This window comes from Biomphalaria glabrata, chromosome 3, assembly GCF_947242115.1.
Source record: "Biomphalaria glabrata chromosome 3, xgBioGlab47.1, whole genome shotgun sequence".
NCBI classification, from domain to species: domain Eukaryota; kingdom Metazoa; phylum Mollusca; class Gastropoda; family Planorbidae; genus Biomphalaria; species Biomphalaria glabrata.
In genome coordinates, this window is record NC_074713.1 from 55,440,867 (window position 1) to 55,458,691 (window position 17,825).

The window sequence follows — 17,825 nt, forward strand, 5'->3', positions numbered from 1 at the left end:
TTTTTTTTATTCTTTTATTAATTTAGTCTGGACGAAATTACTGCCCTTTAGTTGAATTCTTTAGTAGCAAGACAATGACATGACATCAGCAATAATATTTAGACAATAGCAAGTATGCTGAGGCTATAATGTGAGGACGCATTCAGCGTGTACAGACTTGTTACTGCTTCCTGTTTCCACGATATCAAGGCTCGTTCTCTAGAGTTTACTTTTATCAGCTCCCATTACAAAGGCAGGTTTAAAGTTGGGGTTGACGAGAGCCTCCCTGTTCCACGAGAACTCGGAGATGTCGTATTGAGAAGCGCCATCTACAGCAAGTTCACTCAGTATCTTTCCCAGCAAGCTGGCAAACCTGAAATAAACCAAGTTTTTTTTCCCATTTCTAACAAGGAACATTTTTTTTCTTTATCAGCTAAGTCCAAATATCAGTTACACATATTCAAGGGCGGACTGGAGGGGGCCCGGGCATTACCATACGATTAGATTGCATATGCTATGCCAAAAAAACGGAACGCATGTATGCTAACGTGGGTTTCTATGACTTGCTGTATATAAATAGACTTAGGTGCTATAGGAAACCTTAATTTGTAAAAAAATATTCAGTGCAGTCGTAATCTTAATAGTTATCTTAAACATTATTTTGGTATAACTTAAACAGTAAAGCCTAACACTAGGTGGCTGGCCTGGTCGTGTGGTATGTGCTCTGGAGTATCGTCTCGATGGTCTCAGGTTTGAACTCTGCCTGCCGCCCACTTCTCCCTCCCCCCCCCCTTTTTCACCTTTTCGGCTGTCCCGTGGGATGTTTGGGGTATTTTGAAGTAACAACCAAATCATGTAAAAATAAAACAACCGTGAAATTTGAAACAGAAATCATGTGCAGCGTTTTTGCAACAGATAAATGTATTCAGCTGGTAATTCTTTTCCTACTGATATACACCAACTGTCAAATTTCTAGGAAAATCATTAGAGCCGTTTTCGAGATCCGTTTCCACCCACCCAGCAGTTTCCACGAAGGTACGAGCTGAATAGGGGAATTGTAAAAAAAACTACAAAACATGTACATTTTTTTTTCCTAGAGTGATCACAATCTTTTCATCAACAAATAATCAAGAAAGTAATGAAGTTGACTCCTTAAAGCAACACTTACTTGTAGGCGTGTCCAGCTCCGCAGCAGACGATGACTTCGGGATAGCCAGATTTAGCGCAGTTATCAATGAGGAAGTCTCGGTCTGGTGTCATAGTGTACAAGCAGGTCTTTGTCTTGATGACAGGGCCCAAGAACTAGCATAGATTTAGAGAAACAAATTGTTTGTAAATTGTAGACATTATCTAATCAAGAGTGAGCATTCTGAAACTATAATGTCCGCATACATGATTCAGTATATAAAACTTTTTCTCGAGATTCTTAGTTCCATGGCAGTAAAATGGACCTCATTCACCAATAGTAAACAAACAACATTTAGCCACGTGGCGCTCTATATCTTCTATATAATTTACGATCTCATGTTTAATTCATGATGGTTGTCACGTGACAGTTTTTTCCATTGTTTTATCAATAAGATCACGTGACTAAATGTTGTTTGTTTACGATTGGTGAATGAGGTCCATTACTAAACAGGGCCCAAGAACTAGCATAGATTCAGAGAAACTAAAGCTTATAGACATTAATATTAGGCCTACATAGGGCCCAAGAACTAGCATAGATTCAGAGAAACAAATGTTTATAGACATTATTATTACATAGGGCCCAAGAACTAGCATAGATTCAGAGAAACAAATGCTTATAGACATTATTACATAGGGCCCAAGAACTAGCATAGATTCAGAGAAACAAAAGCTTATAGACATTAATATTACATAGGGCCCAAGAACTAGCATAGATTCAGAGAAACAAAAGCTTATAGATATTAGTATTACATAGGGCCCACGAACTAGCATTAGAATAGTTTATGTAAACAAAATGTTTGTAAATTGTAGACATGGCTACTAATGGCTAACCTTTGGTAGTGTTTTGCTCAGGAAACGTTTGGCTCTTTCAAGCCGCGCGGGATCTGGAACCCATGTTCTTGTGTCGCCGGTCACCACAGGACCAGCAGCATCGATACCAATCTTTGTCCCACTGATACCATGAACCGGAAGTGCGTAAATATCATTGCCTGGTTCATGATAGATAAACATAGGGAACCTGGAATGTTAAATACAAATAAGGAGTCTGATTGTCTTTTGTCTCGAGAGGCGATCTTTGCACTTTACAACTTTTTAAAGAGGCGGTCATAGGTTGGGCATTTGCGATCACCAGACACTGCATAGTTTTAATAATAATGATAATTATAAATTAAGAATAACTGAGTTGGAAAAACAACGAAAATATGGGAACCTAGGCTTGGAGATAAATCGTTTATTGAAGCTATCTAAAACAACAATATATACCCCATTGTTACATCAACCGAGGGGATAATAACAACTGACCTCACCTATAACTTCAAGGTCCTTAACATTCCTGGGAACATTATTGTTGCCTGCTAGAGGGCGGTACTGCTGCAGACCTGCCACATCACCAGAAAATTCCTCAGTGGAAACTGATAAAAGGACTAGGATGAATTTTGTTTTCCCTTTAACGAAACTCGACCCTGGCAGCGCCAGAGAATGACTACTCGTTCGTTTCTAACATAATAAAAATAATCTTTAATACAATTTGTGCATTCCACCAAACAAAACATTATAACTAAAGAAAACCAAAAAATATATATTCACACCAGACTCGAGAGGCGTAGTGAGCAAAACTTGAGCTCGGGGCTGGGTACTTTATTGGCGGCCCCCCCCCCCCTTCCCGTTTTCCATGAACATCACATAGAAATATAGACTGCGTGTGGCACCTCCGAAAGGTGGAGCCCGGGCCATCGTGCCCTCCTCTCATTACGCCTCTGCCAGACTCACTCCTAATTTACATGCCAAATGTTTATATCAGATAGTTGAATTTTATTTCACGATTGCCAGGAAAACAAAAAAAAAAAGAATTTTGGGATTTTCTTTGCTATCGGTGTCTTGTATCTCCTTTGTGATGGTAAAATCACAAAATCCTGACCCAAAGGGTGATTCTTTATTTCTGAAATCTTTTAGCTTTTTTATGAATGTTTTTTTTTTTTGGTCAATTAACAGCAGCATTTATGATTCTATGAATTTTTCTTTTCATTGTTAATGTTCCGATTTCCCTACTATAACAGATAAGCCATTTGAAAGCGGGAAATTAAATATCAATAAGAAATTTTAATTATAAGGAATCTGGGAGGTTCGATGTAAATAAGGAATGTTATTTTCTATTAAAGGGAAACTCCGAAAGTTTTGAAAAATTTAAATTTAATATTATTATATATGTTTGACTTACTTACTTAAAGTAAACAATAAACAAAGTGGAGACATAGTATTGGATTCTCAGACAATAGACCAAGTAGAAAATTTTATATACCTTGGGAGTGTAGTCAGTATATCAGGTGGAACAGATGAAGACATTAAACGCCGTATAAATCTAGCACGTCAGACATTTACACAGCTAAAACCAACCTGGAAATCTCATTACATCTCAAACAAGACTAAACTAAGAATCTTTAACTCTAATGTCAAGGCTGTCCTACTGTATGGTTCTGAAACATGGAGAACAACTGAAGCCACAACAAAAAAAAAAAATACAGACCTTCATCAACAGATGCCTGAGAAATATCCTAAAAATACACTGGTATGACAAAGTAGAAAACACCAAACTGTGGGAGATGAGTGGACAGAAAAACATAGAAGTGCAGATCTTAGAGAGGAAGTGGAGATGGATTGGTCACACCCTTAGAAAAGATACCAGCAACAGAGCTAGGCAGGCCTTAGAGTGGAACCCCCAGGGAACAAGACGCAGAGGAAGACCAAAAAGAACATGGCGACGCAGTGTACTCGAAGAAGCAGAGAAGACTGGGAAGAGCTGGGACACCATCAAAAAGCTAGCAAGAGACCGTGGAGAGAGGCGTGTTTTTGTCGAGGCCCTATGTTCCATGAGGAACTCAAAGGAGTGATGATGATGATGATGTTTGACTTACAGAAAATGAATATATTATTCATTGTATTTTATTTTCAATAATAACTTAGTATTTAATTTTTTTTCTGACGTGATTTTTCTGCGCACCCAAAACGATCAGATATTCACCGGGTTTCTATGTGACGTCACACTAACCTATATATTTAATCTACTGACTTACTGTATAACGGAAAACCATACAGTAAAATTTACAATCTGAATCTTGTAACAGAAATAGATCTAGCTCTATGCAGATCTTGTAAGCAAAGATAAAAATTTTTGTTAAGAGAAGATCTACATGCTTGACTAACCATGGCATTATGTATTTTCTCGCCTGACCACTCAACGCACAACAAGCACTATATCGCTCGGTTGACTTGCCATGACCCGATGACCGACTACACGTAGCATAGGCTAGCCTGACACTGACCAGTTTGTTAGAATCAGTTAGCGACACGATCTGTTTACTTTTCGGGACAGGGAAGGGTGTAGATCAAAATGTAACTTTTTTTTCTCATGTTGGTTATCCTATTGCTTTTATATCTGTATGTATATATAATATAGCTGTACATAGCTCAGGACTATGCCCAGTGGCGTAGCAAGAGACCCGTGGGCCCGGGTTCAAGACTATATTGGTGGGCCCCTCCGCCAAGCTAGCCAGGAAAACCAGTGACTTGGCAGATTTTAAGTCATTGGTTAATATGCATGACTAAATGCATGACGCGTGGGACGTAATCATCTTCTTTTTTGAAGTAACGTCTGTATTATATAAGATAAGATAATACAATGTATGACAAAACAATTGAGTAATCTGAATGTATCGGTACATTGACCAAAAGAGATTCCAATGCAAGAAGAGTAGCTTTTTAATCATCATATTACGTTTGACTCTGTTAGAAGTCTCCAACAAGAATTAAAAGTTATTGTTTGTACACTTTTAAACAGAATGAAACCAGTAAACGGAGTTTCCAATATATAAAGAAGAGTTCTAGTTCCCGTTCTACAGAATATCCTTCCTAAACCACTTCTAGGTGTCAAACTTTGAAGCATTGATACAAGCTGGTATCTAGTTCTACGCCCATTATTTAAAAGTAAATAGATCGAATATTTATTTACTATCATTTTTCTGCCCTTTTAAGTAGCAAGGTAAGAAACCAGTGCATCTATTTCTAAATGCGCGAGCGGCTTCTCCTGATGAAACAATGCCCGAAGGCCATTCTAGTATCCAGTCATGTTGGAAGCACCATCATAGCTTAAGCCTTGCAGTTTAGTAAAGGATAAATGGGGATTTTTTAAAAATTACTTGGAGCATTTGTTCAGCAAATCCTGCTGACGCCTGATTCTAACAAATATGAAAACCTAGAAATGACTAATTTCTTTTTCTTTGGATGTCCCGTCATCGGAGATCACTAGCAGTATAAAAAAAAAATAATAATATGAATTTGGTATCAACTTTTTATTTGTCTTGAGTGCTGCCACTAATGAATGAGACAAATGGTACAGAATGGATGTCCTAAAATACCAGTATTTTAGCAAGACACCGAGAGGTCCTGAGGTCCTGTTAGAATCACCAGAGACTGAACTGATGTCAGTCTTTTTTTTTTTTAAAGAAACCTCAGAATTCGCGCTATTCAATTTTAGCTGTATCATCATATGAATCCTTGGGCCTTAGGCCTCTTTTCTTTGCCTCTTTTTGGGGCTTTATATGCCTCTTTTATGGGCCCTCTTGCCTCTTTTGTGGGCTTTTTTAAAAATTTGTAAGTTCTCATAATTCACAAGTACTAAATCATAAACAATTGAAAAGTGATTAACCTAAAAATATAATAATAGTAATAGAAATATTATTTAATAGCATAGACATATACTGCCTAACTATTGAAACCACCAGAGACAGAAAAATGATACAAGGATCCTCTACCCCAGAACAATCAACACAATATCAAATATCCGCGGTGGCTGAGCGGTAAAGCGCTTGGCTTCCGAACCGGGGACTGGGATTCGAATCCTGATGAAGACTGTGTTTTTTAATTTCGGGATCTTCGGGCGCCACTGAGTACACCCTGCTCTACTGGGTACCTGACATTAGTTAGGGAAAAGTAAAGGCGGTTGGTCGTTGTGCTGGCCACATGACACCCTTGTTAACCGTAGGCCACAGAAACAGATGACCTTTACATCATCTGCCCTATAGACCACACGGTCTGAAAGGGGAACTTTACTTTTTTTTTTTTATGGTACAAGCATATGAAATTCAAACTAGATAATTCTCTACCCTAAAATCAATAATTTTCCTAAATGTCACTTTATCACTATGTAGACTAATGTAGAGCTTTGAGCCAGCTAGCCCAAACAAGATTTCTGTATTCGGAACAATAATCAAGTTGAAGTCTTTTTTTTTTTAAAGGAAACCTCAGAATTTGCGCTATTCAGTTTTAGCTTTATCATCATAGGAATCCTTGGGCCTTAGGCCTCTTTTCTTTGCCTCTTTTTTGGGCTTTATGTGCCTCTTTTATGGGCCATTTTGCCTCTATTGTGGGCTTTTTTTTTTTTTTTTATTAGTTTTTATTTGTAAGTTATCATAATTCACAAGTATTAAATCACAAACAATTGAAAAGTTATTAACCTAAAAATATAATAACAGTAATAGAAATATTATTTAATATCAAAGACATACTACCTAACCAATGAACCCCCTAAAGACAGAAAAATGATACAAGTATCCTCTACTCCAGAACAATCAACACAATATCAGATATCCCTGACCCCCAACACCCTATTTCTGGAAAACTACATGAGCATTGTACAGGTATATGAAAATCAAACTAGATAATTCTCTACCCTAAAGTCCATTATTTTTCTAAATGTTAATTCCAAGTGATTAGGATCAAACACCTTATTATTATGTAGACATTTGAGCCAGCTAACCCAAACAAGATTCCTGTATTCGGAAACAATAATCAAGTTAAAGTTATGTATCATTTTAGTTTTTAGTTTTGGCAGCTTGTTTGTATTTATAATTTTTTCTTTTTAAACTGAAAAAGGATGAAAGTGATAAAAAGTTGACTTTACATACTTTAAATACAAGACAAATAAAAAACATATTAAGCTTCGAAAAAATTGAATAATTTGCAGCTGTATCGAAATTTTAATTAGTGACAATCGGGAATATTTATTCTCTCCATCCCCCACCATTCCTGTACTACCCATAAGTGTATAACTATAAACAGACAAGAAAAAAAAAGAATCGGACGGTATGGAGACGATTGTCACCTCAAACGCACGATTAGGGTTAGCCACCATTACTATTCACATAATCTGATGGAAAGCAAATCCTTACATTAAAGCTTAAAACACTGCTTTTTAAGTTTATATATATTCTGGGACAAAGCTCAGGATATTTTGATGGAACTTTTTTAAATTCTATTTTTTACCTTTTTTTTTTTTTACAAAAGTGCATTTATTTTTTCACTTTGGTGTCACACCAAAGTTCTCAACTAGTCAAGAGTCAAGGGCCCAGACGCAGTGGGCCCCTAATGGTCGTGGGCTCGGGTCCATTGAACCCCTTCGCGCCATGGATGCTACGCCACTGACTATGCCGTCACTAAGCCTAACAGCCTAACAGCTACTGTAAGAATTAAATGATACGATTGGTTAAATCTAGTTTCCCTTTCAGAATTGTTGAGGGAAGTGACGTATGCCTAACCTAAAAACAAAATCTCAAAGAACCCCGTTTTTTTTTTTTTGATGTCAAGAATTTACTGTCTAATTGATTAAATATAAATGTTTATAAGCATTTAAATAAAAAAAAAAATAAAATGTTTACTATTACAACTTTTTACGCAGAATTTAAATATGACAATTACTAAAATTTGAAAAACCATCGGAGTTTCCCTTTAAGGCAGCGGTTCTCAACCTTTTATGCTCGGCGACCCCTTTTTACAATCCCCCACTCTGCCGCGACCCCCCCCCACACACACACATACAGCAATAGAAGAAAAGACAAAAACAATCCATATTTTTGATGGTCTTAGGTGACCCCTGGCTAATCGTCAATCGACCCCCAAGGGGGGGGGGGGGTCGTGACACACAGGTTGCGCACCCCTGCTTTAAGGAATCTGATTACTAAATAAACTTCGAATAACATGGGAAGTGTTGGGCCGGTTGTGCTACAGAAACGGACTTACTGACCTATCCTTTGTGAATTCTTTCACATGCGGTGATCCAAAGTAGGTGACATTCTCTTGCGTGACGTAAACTGGCACGTGACACCCCACGTGACTCAACACGCTATTGATCCAGGCTCCTGCGGCCACGATGACCTTCTTACATGTAAAATTAGCCAGTGGAGTACTCACCTTAGAGTAGGGCGAACAAAAAAAAAAGACAAAATAGAGCCCACGTTTATATATATATATATGTGCATCCCTATGATTATGGCTCTTCTGCATTTAAAAACATTAATGTAACATGGTTGGTCTAACAAGGATTGAATAACACACACTTGAGTGAACTTTCCGTAGCTAGACAACAGAAAAATATACAGACAGACAGACAGATAGATAGATAGATAGATAGATAGATAGATAGATAGATAGATAAATAGATAGATAGATAGATAGATAGATAGATAGATAGATAGATAGATAGATAGATAGATAGATAGATAGATAGATAGACAGACAGACAGACAGACAGAAAGACAGATAGATAGATAGATAGATAGATAGATAGATAGATAGATAGATAGATAGATAGATAGATAGACAGACAGACAGACAGACAGACTGATAGATAGATATAGATAGATAGATAGATAGATAGATAGATAGATAGATAGATAGATAGATAGATAGATAGATAGATAGATAGTCACTATTAACTACATTGGTTTGTTCATCATTCATGTCACCCACACGCAGGAAGAATTCATAAGGGCATCCCTTTACGCTGAGCTGGCCTATGGAAACTGACCCAAGGGAGGCCCATGTTTAATCTACAATGAAGTCTACAAGCGCTGGACACGGTCATACGGCTATCAGTGAACGTAATGTGGGAGGAAATTGCCTAACAGACTGTGCTTGCTGGTATAAACCTAGCCGTCACATAGCGAAAAGGCTAGGAGGCTGTTTACAGTTTACTGAATTCATATATTTTATAGCTGATACTATTAGAGATTTGCTCTAAAAGTTACAGAACTCAGAACTCAATTATTAGTTAGCTCAATCCCAGCATGCTTAAAAAAATGTACACAATTTTATTTTTTTTCTAATTTAGAGAATAACTTAAAAAGTTGTTCAAGAAAACAAACGAACCAAAAACAAAATTAGCCTACTTCTATCAAACCGCTGGATGTTCTAGTTATCTTGTTGACTGGACAGTTGTCCAAAACTGTTGCACCGTTGCCTTGGGCGAGCTGAATGTGGAGAGAGTTGCCCATGGCAGCATCAACTATCCCGGCATCCTTCTGGAAGAGAGCTTCAACCTCCGGACCTACAGTAAACTGACAAAATAGCATTATTTTGTTCATAGTTAGTATGGACTCAAATGCAGGGAAAAAATCATTACAAATGTTACAATCACTGAATGATAGTATTATATAAAACGAAACAAATAATAATAAGTCGAATGTGTCCTAGTGCGAAGAGAAAAGCCGAGTGTCTTATATATTTTGTATTATTAACTATTTCTCTCCGTAATTATTTACCACATTCTGGTGGAATCAACGCTGGTATCGTTAGTTAGGAGAGAAAGAGTTAAAATTCTCGTCTCGTTCTCCGCGCCTTTCTTTTCTTTAGGTTTCAGACATACGCGCTTTGGTCTTTTGTCAGAGTTCTTAAAACTCTATTGAAGACAGTTGCCAACATGTATTTCCTTTTCTGCCAGTAGGAGAAAGTAACTCTTTAAAGCTTTACCGGTGGTGGGGGATTAAACCGTCAAAGTAGAGTTTCCTGGACATATGGTTTGTACTTCAGACAGTCAGACTATCGTCGCGATGGACCCGAGTTCGAAATCCGGACGCTGTCTATCCTTGGAACCGTTCTGTCTTTCCTTGGACCCCTTCTGTCTTTCCTTAGACCCCTTCTGTCTTTCCTTGGACCCCTTCTGTCTTTCCTTAGACCCCTTCTGTCTTTCCTTGGACCCCTTCTGTCTTTCCTTAGACCCCTTCTGTCTTTCCTTAGACCCCTTCTGTCTTTCCTTAGACCCCTTCTGTCTTTCCTTAGACCCCTTCTGTCTTTCCTTAGACCCCTTCTTTCTTCCCTTGGACCCCTTCTGTCTTTCAGGAGGTTTTTTGTGTGAACTAACAAGTAGACATTATTATACTGTTAACTATAGAGATCTGGACACAAGTCTATTAGACATTATTACACTGTTAACTATAGAGATCTACACAGGCACAAAGGTGTGTAGACCAGAAGCGGCCTAAGGGGTGGCGAGTGAGGCCAACGTCCCCGCGATAGGAAATCCCCTTGTCGCTGTCAACTTCTGAAACCAGAGACCAGTTCTCATAAGCTTGTTACTCAATATTTTAGATACTTTTCCCGGCATCTATGTGATACCAATTAGCATGAAAGCTATTAACGTAACAATAATAAGGCTTACAACTTATAACATTAGAGGCGGACGAACCCATTAGCGAAATGTGGTACAGTATATATAGTCTACGCCTACAGCTCCTGGGCCCGCGTATGACACTCGCCAGAGGCGTCGCGTAAGGCTAAGGCCGCCTCTCAGTTACCCAGTCACTCTCATATCAGGACGATCACATTGTCACGCACTGACCTGGGGATAATGCTCCATCAACTGTCTGTGGTTCCACTTCTGATAGGGTATGCCGTGACGTCTCATGGCCTCCTCGTATTCAGTTAGGATGTGGTCAGTCTTCCCTTTCTCTGAAATGGTCAGTCCGCCAGGCTTGTAGACGAGCTGAATGCCGGACTCTTGCTCTACTGTTTCCCACCTAGAACAGAATGTCGTCACCTAGCATTCAGCAACAATTATATGTTTGCTACATTAAAATTAACTCTCTACATCTCCACATTAGAATATAAAATGTGGAACTACTTTTGGTTTCGTGTCATTTATTTATAGATCTAGCTGAGAGAACCCTCTGACCCAAATAGTAGACAGTACTAGAACTTGTAAATAGTACATGGAACAGTTTGGAAGACAGTCTAAAAATTCTTACCAGGAAAATAAGTATTCGAGATTCATAGATTATTTAGGGAATTTAAGAAGTCACCCCATTTTCATTTCTATTGCTATGGTAATTTTATAATTAAACTTTAATAGTCATAACTAAGTCTCTGAATAATAATAATCTGTCCTAAATCATAATTTTACATTATGCAATCAGGTTAATTAAATAATTATGTCCCTTGTCACTGAACTAAAATAAATTACACAAATCTTTGAAAAACTCTATACAAGGAAAAGCACACCGATTGATTCAAGATTTACATGTAGAGCATATAGAGTCCACATTTTACCGTCAATTTAAACACGCTCAGAGTAGTGTGAATGTGGAGTGCGTCCTGAGAGATAGAGAGAGAGAGAGAGAGAGAGAGAGAGAGAGAGAGAGAGAAGCCGAAACAAAAAGGAGCAATATGATTAAATAGTATCTACATTGTTTAGTATTGAATCTCTTCTTCTTTTTCCTGGTACTGTTCCCTGAAGGAAGGTCTTTGCGAGCCCCGAAGATCTTGTAAAAGAAGAAGAGGCAGACAGAGAAAGCGATGGGAGGACAACATAAAAGAATGGACGGGCCTGCCATTGAAAGAGGCTCTAACTTAAGGCAAAAGACAGAGAGGAATGGAGAAAGACGGTCAACGAGTCTTGCATGGTGCCCCAACGGTCCAATTGACCAAGGGATAGGTAAAGGTAAGGTAAAAGTATTGAATCAAGATTAAATTCTGCATACAGTTACGAGTTTGGCTTTTCGTGTTAATGCATGTATAAAAGTCTGACGCCATGGTGACGCCAGGCTTAGTGCAGACACTCGATCTCGACACAGTTCATCCGATAAAAGATCCCCAGTTCTCAGAACGTAACGAGCCTATATAGGGTTCATATAACTACATTTTTTTTTCGGCCTCTCTCTCTCTCTTTCTCTCTCTCCTTTTCAACACGCATTCGCACCATTCCACATTCACACCAAGCTGCGCACGTGAGCCCCTAACCCTTAGTTTCAGCCACGTCTTCCCAACTACTAACAAAATAAAACGCTAATATTAATTATTTAATTAAATTTGGTCTTGCCAATTGAAGCCCCAAACTGCTGGACACCGTTGAATGGCTTTAGCTTCAATTCCAAAAACAAAGCGCTGATAAAGAGGAATTATAAATCAAAATAGGAACATTCTTAGTTGACCCTTGACCTCGGTGTTCTTTTGTTGGCTGAACTTAAGCAGACGTCAAATAAAGATGTGTCAAGCTTGGATATGTGTTGTGGTGACGCAAAATAACAATTAAAAAAAAAACAACACACTCATCATGACGGTTTGTGTCCCTAGGCGATGCCAAACAGTGGACACGCAGTCACTATTTAGTAAACACACTACAAATATTCTTGTCTTATATCTACCGACGTCCCTTCAAAACAGAAGATAATTACGTCCTCTTATCTTATCTTATATAATACAGACGTTACTTCCAAACAGAAGATGATTACGTCCTCTTATCTTATCTTATATAATACAGACGTTACTTCCAAACAGAAGATAATTACGTCCTCTTATCTTATCTTATATAATACAGACGTTACTTCCAAACAGAAGATAATTACGTCCTCTTATCTTATCTTATATAATACAGACGTTACTTCCAAACAGAAGATAATTACGTCCTCTTTTCTTATCTTATATAATACAGACGTTACTTCCAAACAGAAGATGATTACATGTATCCTTAGGTTAATCTAGACGTGCACGATAATGGACCTCCTTCAACAAAAAAAGAAAGGTCACGTGATAATATTGATAAGACAACGTAAAAAAAAAAATGTCACGTGATAACCATTGTTGATTAAAATTAGATCGTAATTTGTATAGAAGAGATACAGAATCACGGGGCTAAATATGGTTTGTTTATGATTGGTGAATGAGGCCCATTAGAGATTTAAACGCTGCTATGTCACTGTATTTTTTTCTGGCGATTCAGATAACCAGTTCCATACTCTGATGCAGTGTTTCCCAAAGTTTGACATAGGTGTACCCTTTCCATAATTTTCGTAACGCCGATTACTACCCCTTACCCCCCCCCCCCCCGCCACACACACACAAAATGGAAATTATTTTAATAAAATCAAACATGTATATACGAGCTGATACCCGTTCCGCGCTACGATTGAGCCCCCCCCCCCCCCCCCCCAAGCAATTAAAACAACATCACGAGGTTAGGGTTCTTTAGTATTACTTCTACTACTACTATTGTTATTGTAAAATTGTAAACGAGACTAACGATAGCGTGGCATATTGATTTCCCAACATGGTTTGTGCAATCTTTAGCATCCATCCATCCATCCCAGTGGCGCTACAGCCCATGGAGGGCTCTGGCCTGCTTCAACACATCCTTCCATTCAGATCTCTCCTGGGCCTTTCGTCTCCACGCCCTAACCCCAAGCTGTTGCAGATCTGCCTCCACATCATCGATCCACTTCGCAAATCACATTTACAAATAGAAGCTCTTCCGTTTATTACACAAAATAATTTCAACATGGAATAAGAATAAAAACCTCCATTCTTAAAAGCTTACTTTAAAAAAAAAAAGAATAAATTGTAATAAAAGACTTAACCATTGTTAGGGCTAGGCCCAGGGATCACAGTAAACATATTCACATCTCGCATGACTGATCGTACTATGGACACACAACAGACCTTGTGACACGTTGGACACACGCAGACAGTTACAGTAAGAAAAATATAAATTTACACGTGTAAAACTACTGTCTTGCTCCAACAACCCTCCTCCCGTCTTCCCCCATAAAAAATATCCTTCGCAAAATTGTAATTTATAAACTACAAATGTCAACAAATGTCTGTTTATCATTATTTAATGACACTTACGTCTTAAAAGTGTCTGGCGTCAACTTCAAATAGCGATCATAAGGATAAGTCAGTCGTCTGAAAATAAAATTGATAGCATTAGTACTTTGCGGAAAATGTAAAATATTATCTTCGTAGTACAGCTTTCAAATTACAGAGCTCATAATAGAGTTTACTTTAGAGATCTCAGTATACAGGGCAGGCCTTAGGGATAGGCAAACTAGGCCTCCGATTGGTTGGGGGGGGGGGGCTCGCACATAGAAGAAATTGCGAGACATGGATAAAATCTTAAGCATAACAGAATTCTATAGCTCTATGTCTAAAAGCATCGCTCCTAAATAAAATCAAGGTTTATTCACAATTGTTTAGATCTAATTCCTTTCTTTCTCATGATAAAATGTCGTAGCGTTATTTATATTATGGTGATCACGAACCGTCCGTATTTCGTGTTTGTGTTATCGGCGTTATATGAATTTAACTTATTTGGTTATTTAGATATAGATACAGGAATGCTTTTAATTCATTGCATATTTTTCGGCCTTAATTTTTTTTCTTTTTCTATTTCATCTGTAGCCACCATATTCACTTCGCCTCCAATTACCCAAGGCCGGCCCTAGTTTACATTCCTGAATTCACATTTAAAAAAAAGTTCTCCTTTTAGACGTGGTCTATAGGGCAGATGATATTAAGGTCATCTGTTTCTGTGGCCTACTGTTAACGAACGGGTCATGTTTCCAGAACAACGAACAACCGCCTTTACTTATCTCCAACTAATGTCAGGGTGGACTCAGAGGCGCCCAGGATCCCGAAATTAAAAATCCCAGTCTTCACCAGGATTTGAACTCCATACCCCGGTTTGGAAGCCAAGCGCTTTTACCGCTCAGCCACCGCGCCTCCTAAAGATGCATAATACATTTTTAACTTCCATTTCAATATGACAACTAAGTTGAATCAAATGTCCAGTTTTGATTGAAACATTCAGGAATTAAAACATTGATAGATCATCGATGAACTACGAAATAATAAAAAACACTTGCATGATTCTTGAAACATCTTGCGATCCACCATTTTCATGACCAAGATTAAATTTCTCCAGACCCAATACATCTAGTATAAAAAAAATTAACTCTTAAAATTCTAGATAAATAAATAAATTGTAATGATACATCTAGGAAATAACTATGCTCTAATAATAGTAAAGTATCTAGTGAAATAAATACGTTACAAACAGAGACAATATGGGCCTACAAATAAATGACAAAATTTAAACAAATTTATATAATCAGTATTAAATCAATTGAAATGCCATTGAAAGAGGTTCTATTAAAGATGGAGAGGAACGGAGGAAGGCGGTAGACAAATCTTGCAGGTGCCCCAAAGATCCAACAGACTAAGGGATATAGGTAACGTCTGTATTATATAAGATAAGATAAGATAAAGGTGAACAACTAAATTCAAAGTAATTTCGTATTTAGATCTTTTTTTCTTTATCCATCAGAAGACAGTAATCCATAATATCAACTGTCTTCCAATCAAAATTATTATAGAAATTGCTTTATTTATTTAGAATATTCGAGACTCATCTATATTACTATTCTCTCTTTCATTGAATTACTTTGCTTCAGACAATTCAGGCTTACTTTAAATTAATAATGAATAACAGATTCGGAATTTTAGAATATTTTGTTAAAAGCATTGAAAGACTAGCTGGATTAATAAAATAAAATGGATTTGTGTCCATATTTAGTCTATATTTAAGGTTGGATATAAAAAGTAGGAAATTGAGATATTTACAACACCTACATAGCATAATAAGTATTGTTGAGCATTTTTTTTTCATTAGGCAAAGTTCCCATTTCAGACCTTGTGATCTATGGGGCAGATGAACATGTAAAGCCATGTAAAGGTCATTTGCTTCTGTGGCCCACGCGGCTGTTAGGTGGCCAGCACAACGACTTTACTTTTCCCCAAATGATGTCAGATACCCTTTACCTATCTTGGTGGGTTTATAGGCCCCCAAAAAGGTCCCATTTTACTTCTTTTTAGAAATATTTAATATCCATATTTTAGTTACCATTTACCAAATTAATATTTTTTTGTGTGGAGGGTTATGCCCTGGGTTGACAGACTTACTTATATCTGGATCGTCATTTATATATTACGAGCACGCTACAAGCAGACACGACTTAACCTCGGCAGTGATATTTGAAGTGTTTTGCAGAGAAAATGCGAAAAAAAAAAAAATTTCCACCGGAAAAAGAAAAAAAACTTCAAACTTTCTGACCCGATGAAATTCTGATTTTTTTTTGTATATGTTGTGGGTGCCCCGGGGCTGTAACCCCGCATGCCCTCCCTTAAGTCCGGCCCTGTGGTAAGGAGGCTATCTGGGAGAAAGTTTCCGTGCTGCCTTTAGGCTCTCAGCAAACACAACTCAGTTCGAGTCGGGTTTCGAACTCGCGCCCCCCTTGGTAGATATTCAAGCGTTTTATTTTTTTCGCCTCTCGGCGACACATCTCATTGCTTAAACGTCTATCTGGCTCTATGTTGCTGTTATGGCTGCCTGGTCGTGAGGTTTGCGCGCTGGACTGTCGTTCGGATTCATCGATGGTCGAGGGTTCAAATCCTGCCCGCTCCCATCCCCCGTCGTCCTGCGGGAGGTTTGGACTAGGAAGTAAACTATCTTCAACTCTGAAGGAACATCCGAAACATGTAAAACATTTAAGAAAACATTTAACAAACATTTTATGCAAATACTTTGAATGCGAACTAAAGCGAAATAAAGGGACAAACACAGTCCCTCGATGGAAACAGAGCGTGAAGAGAAAAAAGAAAACCAAACCAAATGTCCAATTCAGTGGATCCCAAACTGAAGTAAACTATCTTCAACTCTGAAGGAACATCCGAAACATGTCAAACATTTAACAAACATTTTATGCAAATACTTTGAATGCGAACTAAAGCGAAATAAAGGGAAAAACACAGTCACTCGATGGAAACAGAGCGTGAAGAGAAAAAAGAAAATCAAACCAAATGTCCAATTCAGTGAATCCCAAACTGTTTTTCCCGGAACCCTAGTGTTCCGCGAAGCTTCAATAGATGTTCCACGAACTATTGGAATAATTTCCTAGTCGGCCATCACGTGAATTAACTCTCTTTAAAAAAAATAAGCAAAGTGTTCCGCTAAATACCCAGAATGTGCGAAGTGTTCCGTTGAAGAAATAGTTTGGGAAGCACTGGTCCAGTTGAACTGAACGAGTCAACACAAATGTTAAGTCTTTAGATCTAATTGAAAACTTACTTTTGCCAACTCTCTTTGACAGCCAGTAAACAGCGCCACTACCGATCCCACCACAGCCTATGACAATATAATCAAAGTGTCTCTTCCCTCTGAGATCGTCCAGTGTATTAGCCATGATCAGTTCTGCCAATTTAATTGTTTTAATTCGGTTAAATGTGTTTCACAAACCTCTCTCTTGAAAGACTACCTTTCCCTGGCATGTATCGCTAATAGCATTGGCTGATAAGTTGGCATGCGGCTTCTTGTGTGTGTCTTATCTGGCGGACCCTTTGGTCAGAAGTGTAGCTATCGTCAATCTGTACACTATTAAGTCTTATCAAGACGTATATTATTGCTGTATGATAGTCTATTTCATAGGTAAAGATGAAGACGATTCTATTTTTAATTAATAAGCTTGATCGAGAAAGATTTCAACATTTGGATTCTGCAGAGA

General features: G+C 38.0%; 1 protein-coding gene across 1 annotated transcript; it reads right to left on the reverse strand.

Annotated features, from left to right (window-relative positions):
* Nucleotides 1-17,661, reverse strand: LOC106057955 (monomeric sarcosine oxidase-like). The gene is made up of 9 exons (XM_056022740.1): nt 17,393-17,661; nt 15,132-15,201; nt 14,116-14,172; nt 10,835-11,012; nt 9,387-9,554; nt 8,243-8,409; nt 1,999-2,185; nt 1,148-1,281; nt 1-352 (listed from the first exon to the last, which is right to left on the reverse strand). The coding sequence occupies exons 1-9, from the start codon at nt 17,505-17,507 to the stop codon at nt 199-201; spliced, it is 1,230 nt and encodes a 409-aa protein (XP_055878715.1). The 5' UTR covers nt 17,508-17,661; the 3' UTR covers nt 1-198.
* Nucleotides 17,662-17,825: the final 164 nt, after the last annotated feature.

Excerpts from the sequence above, each read along its gene's own strand:
- LOC106057955 (XM_056022740.1), bottom strand. The coding sequence starts at position 17,507 with ATGGCTAATACACTGGACGATCTCAGAGGGAAGAGACACTTTGATTAT. Across the intron at positions 15,202-17,392 it reads GTCAAAGAGAGTTGGCAAAA|ATGTATTGGGTCTGGAGAAA; the intron begins GTAAGTTTTCAA and ends TTTTTATACTAG. Across the intron at positions 2,186-8,242 it reads AAAGAATTCACAAAGGATAG|GTTCCCTATGTTTATCTATC; the intron begins GTCAGTAAGTCC and ends TTAACATTCCAG.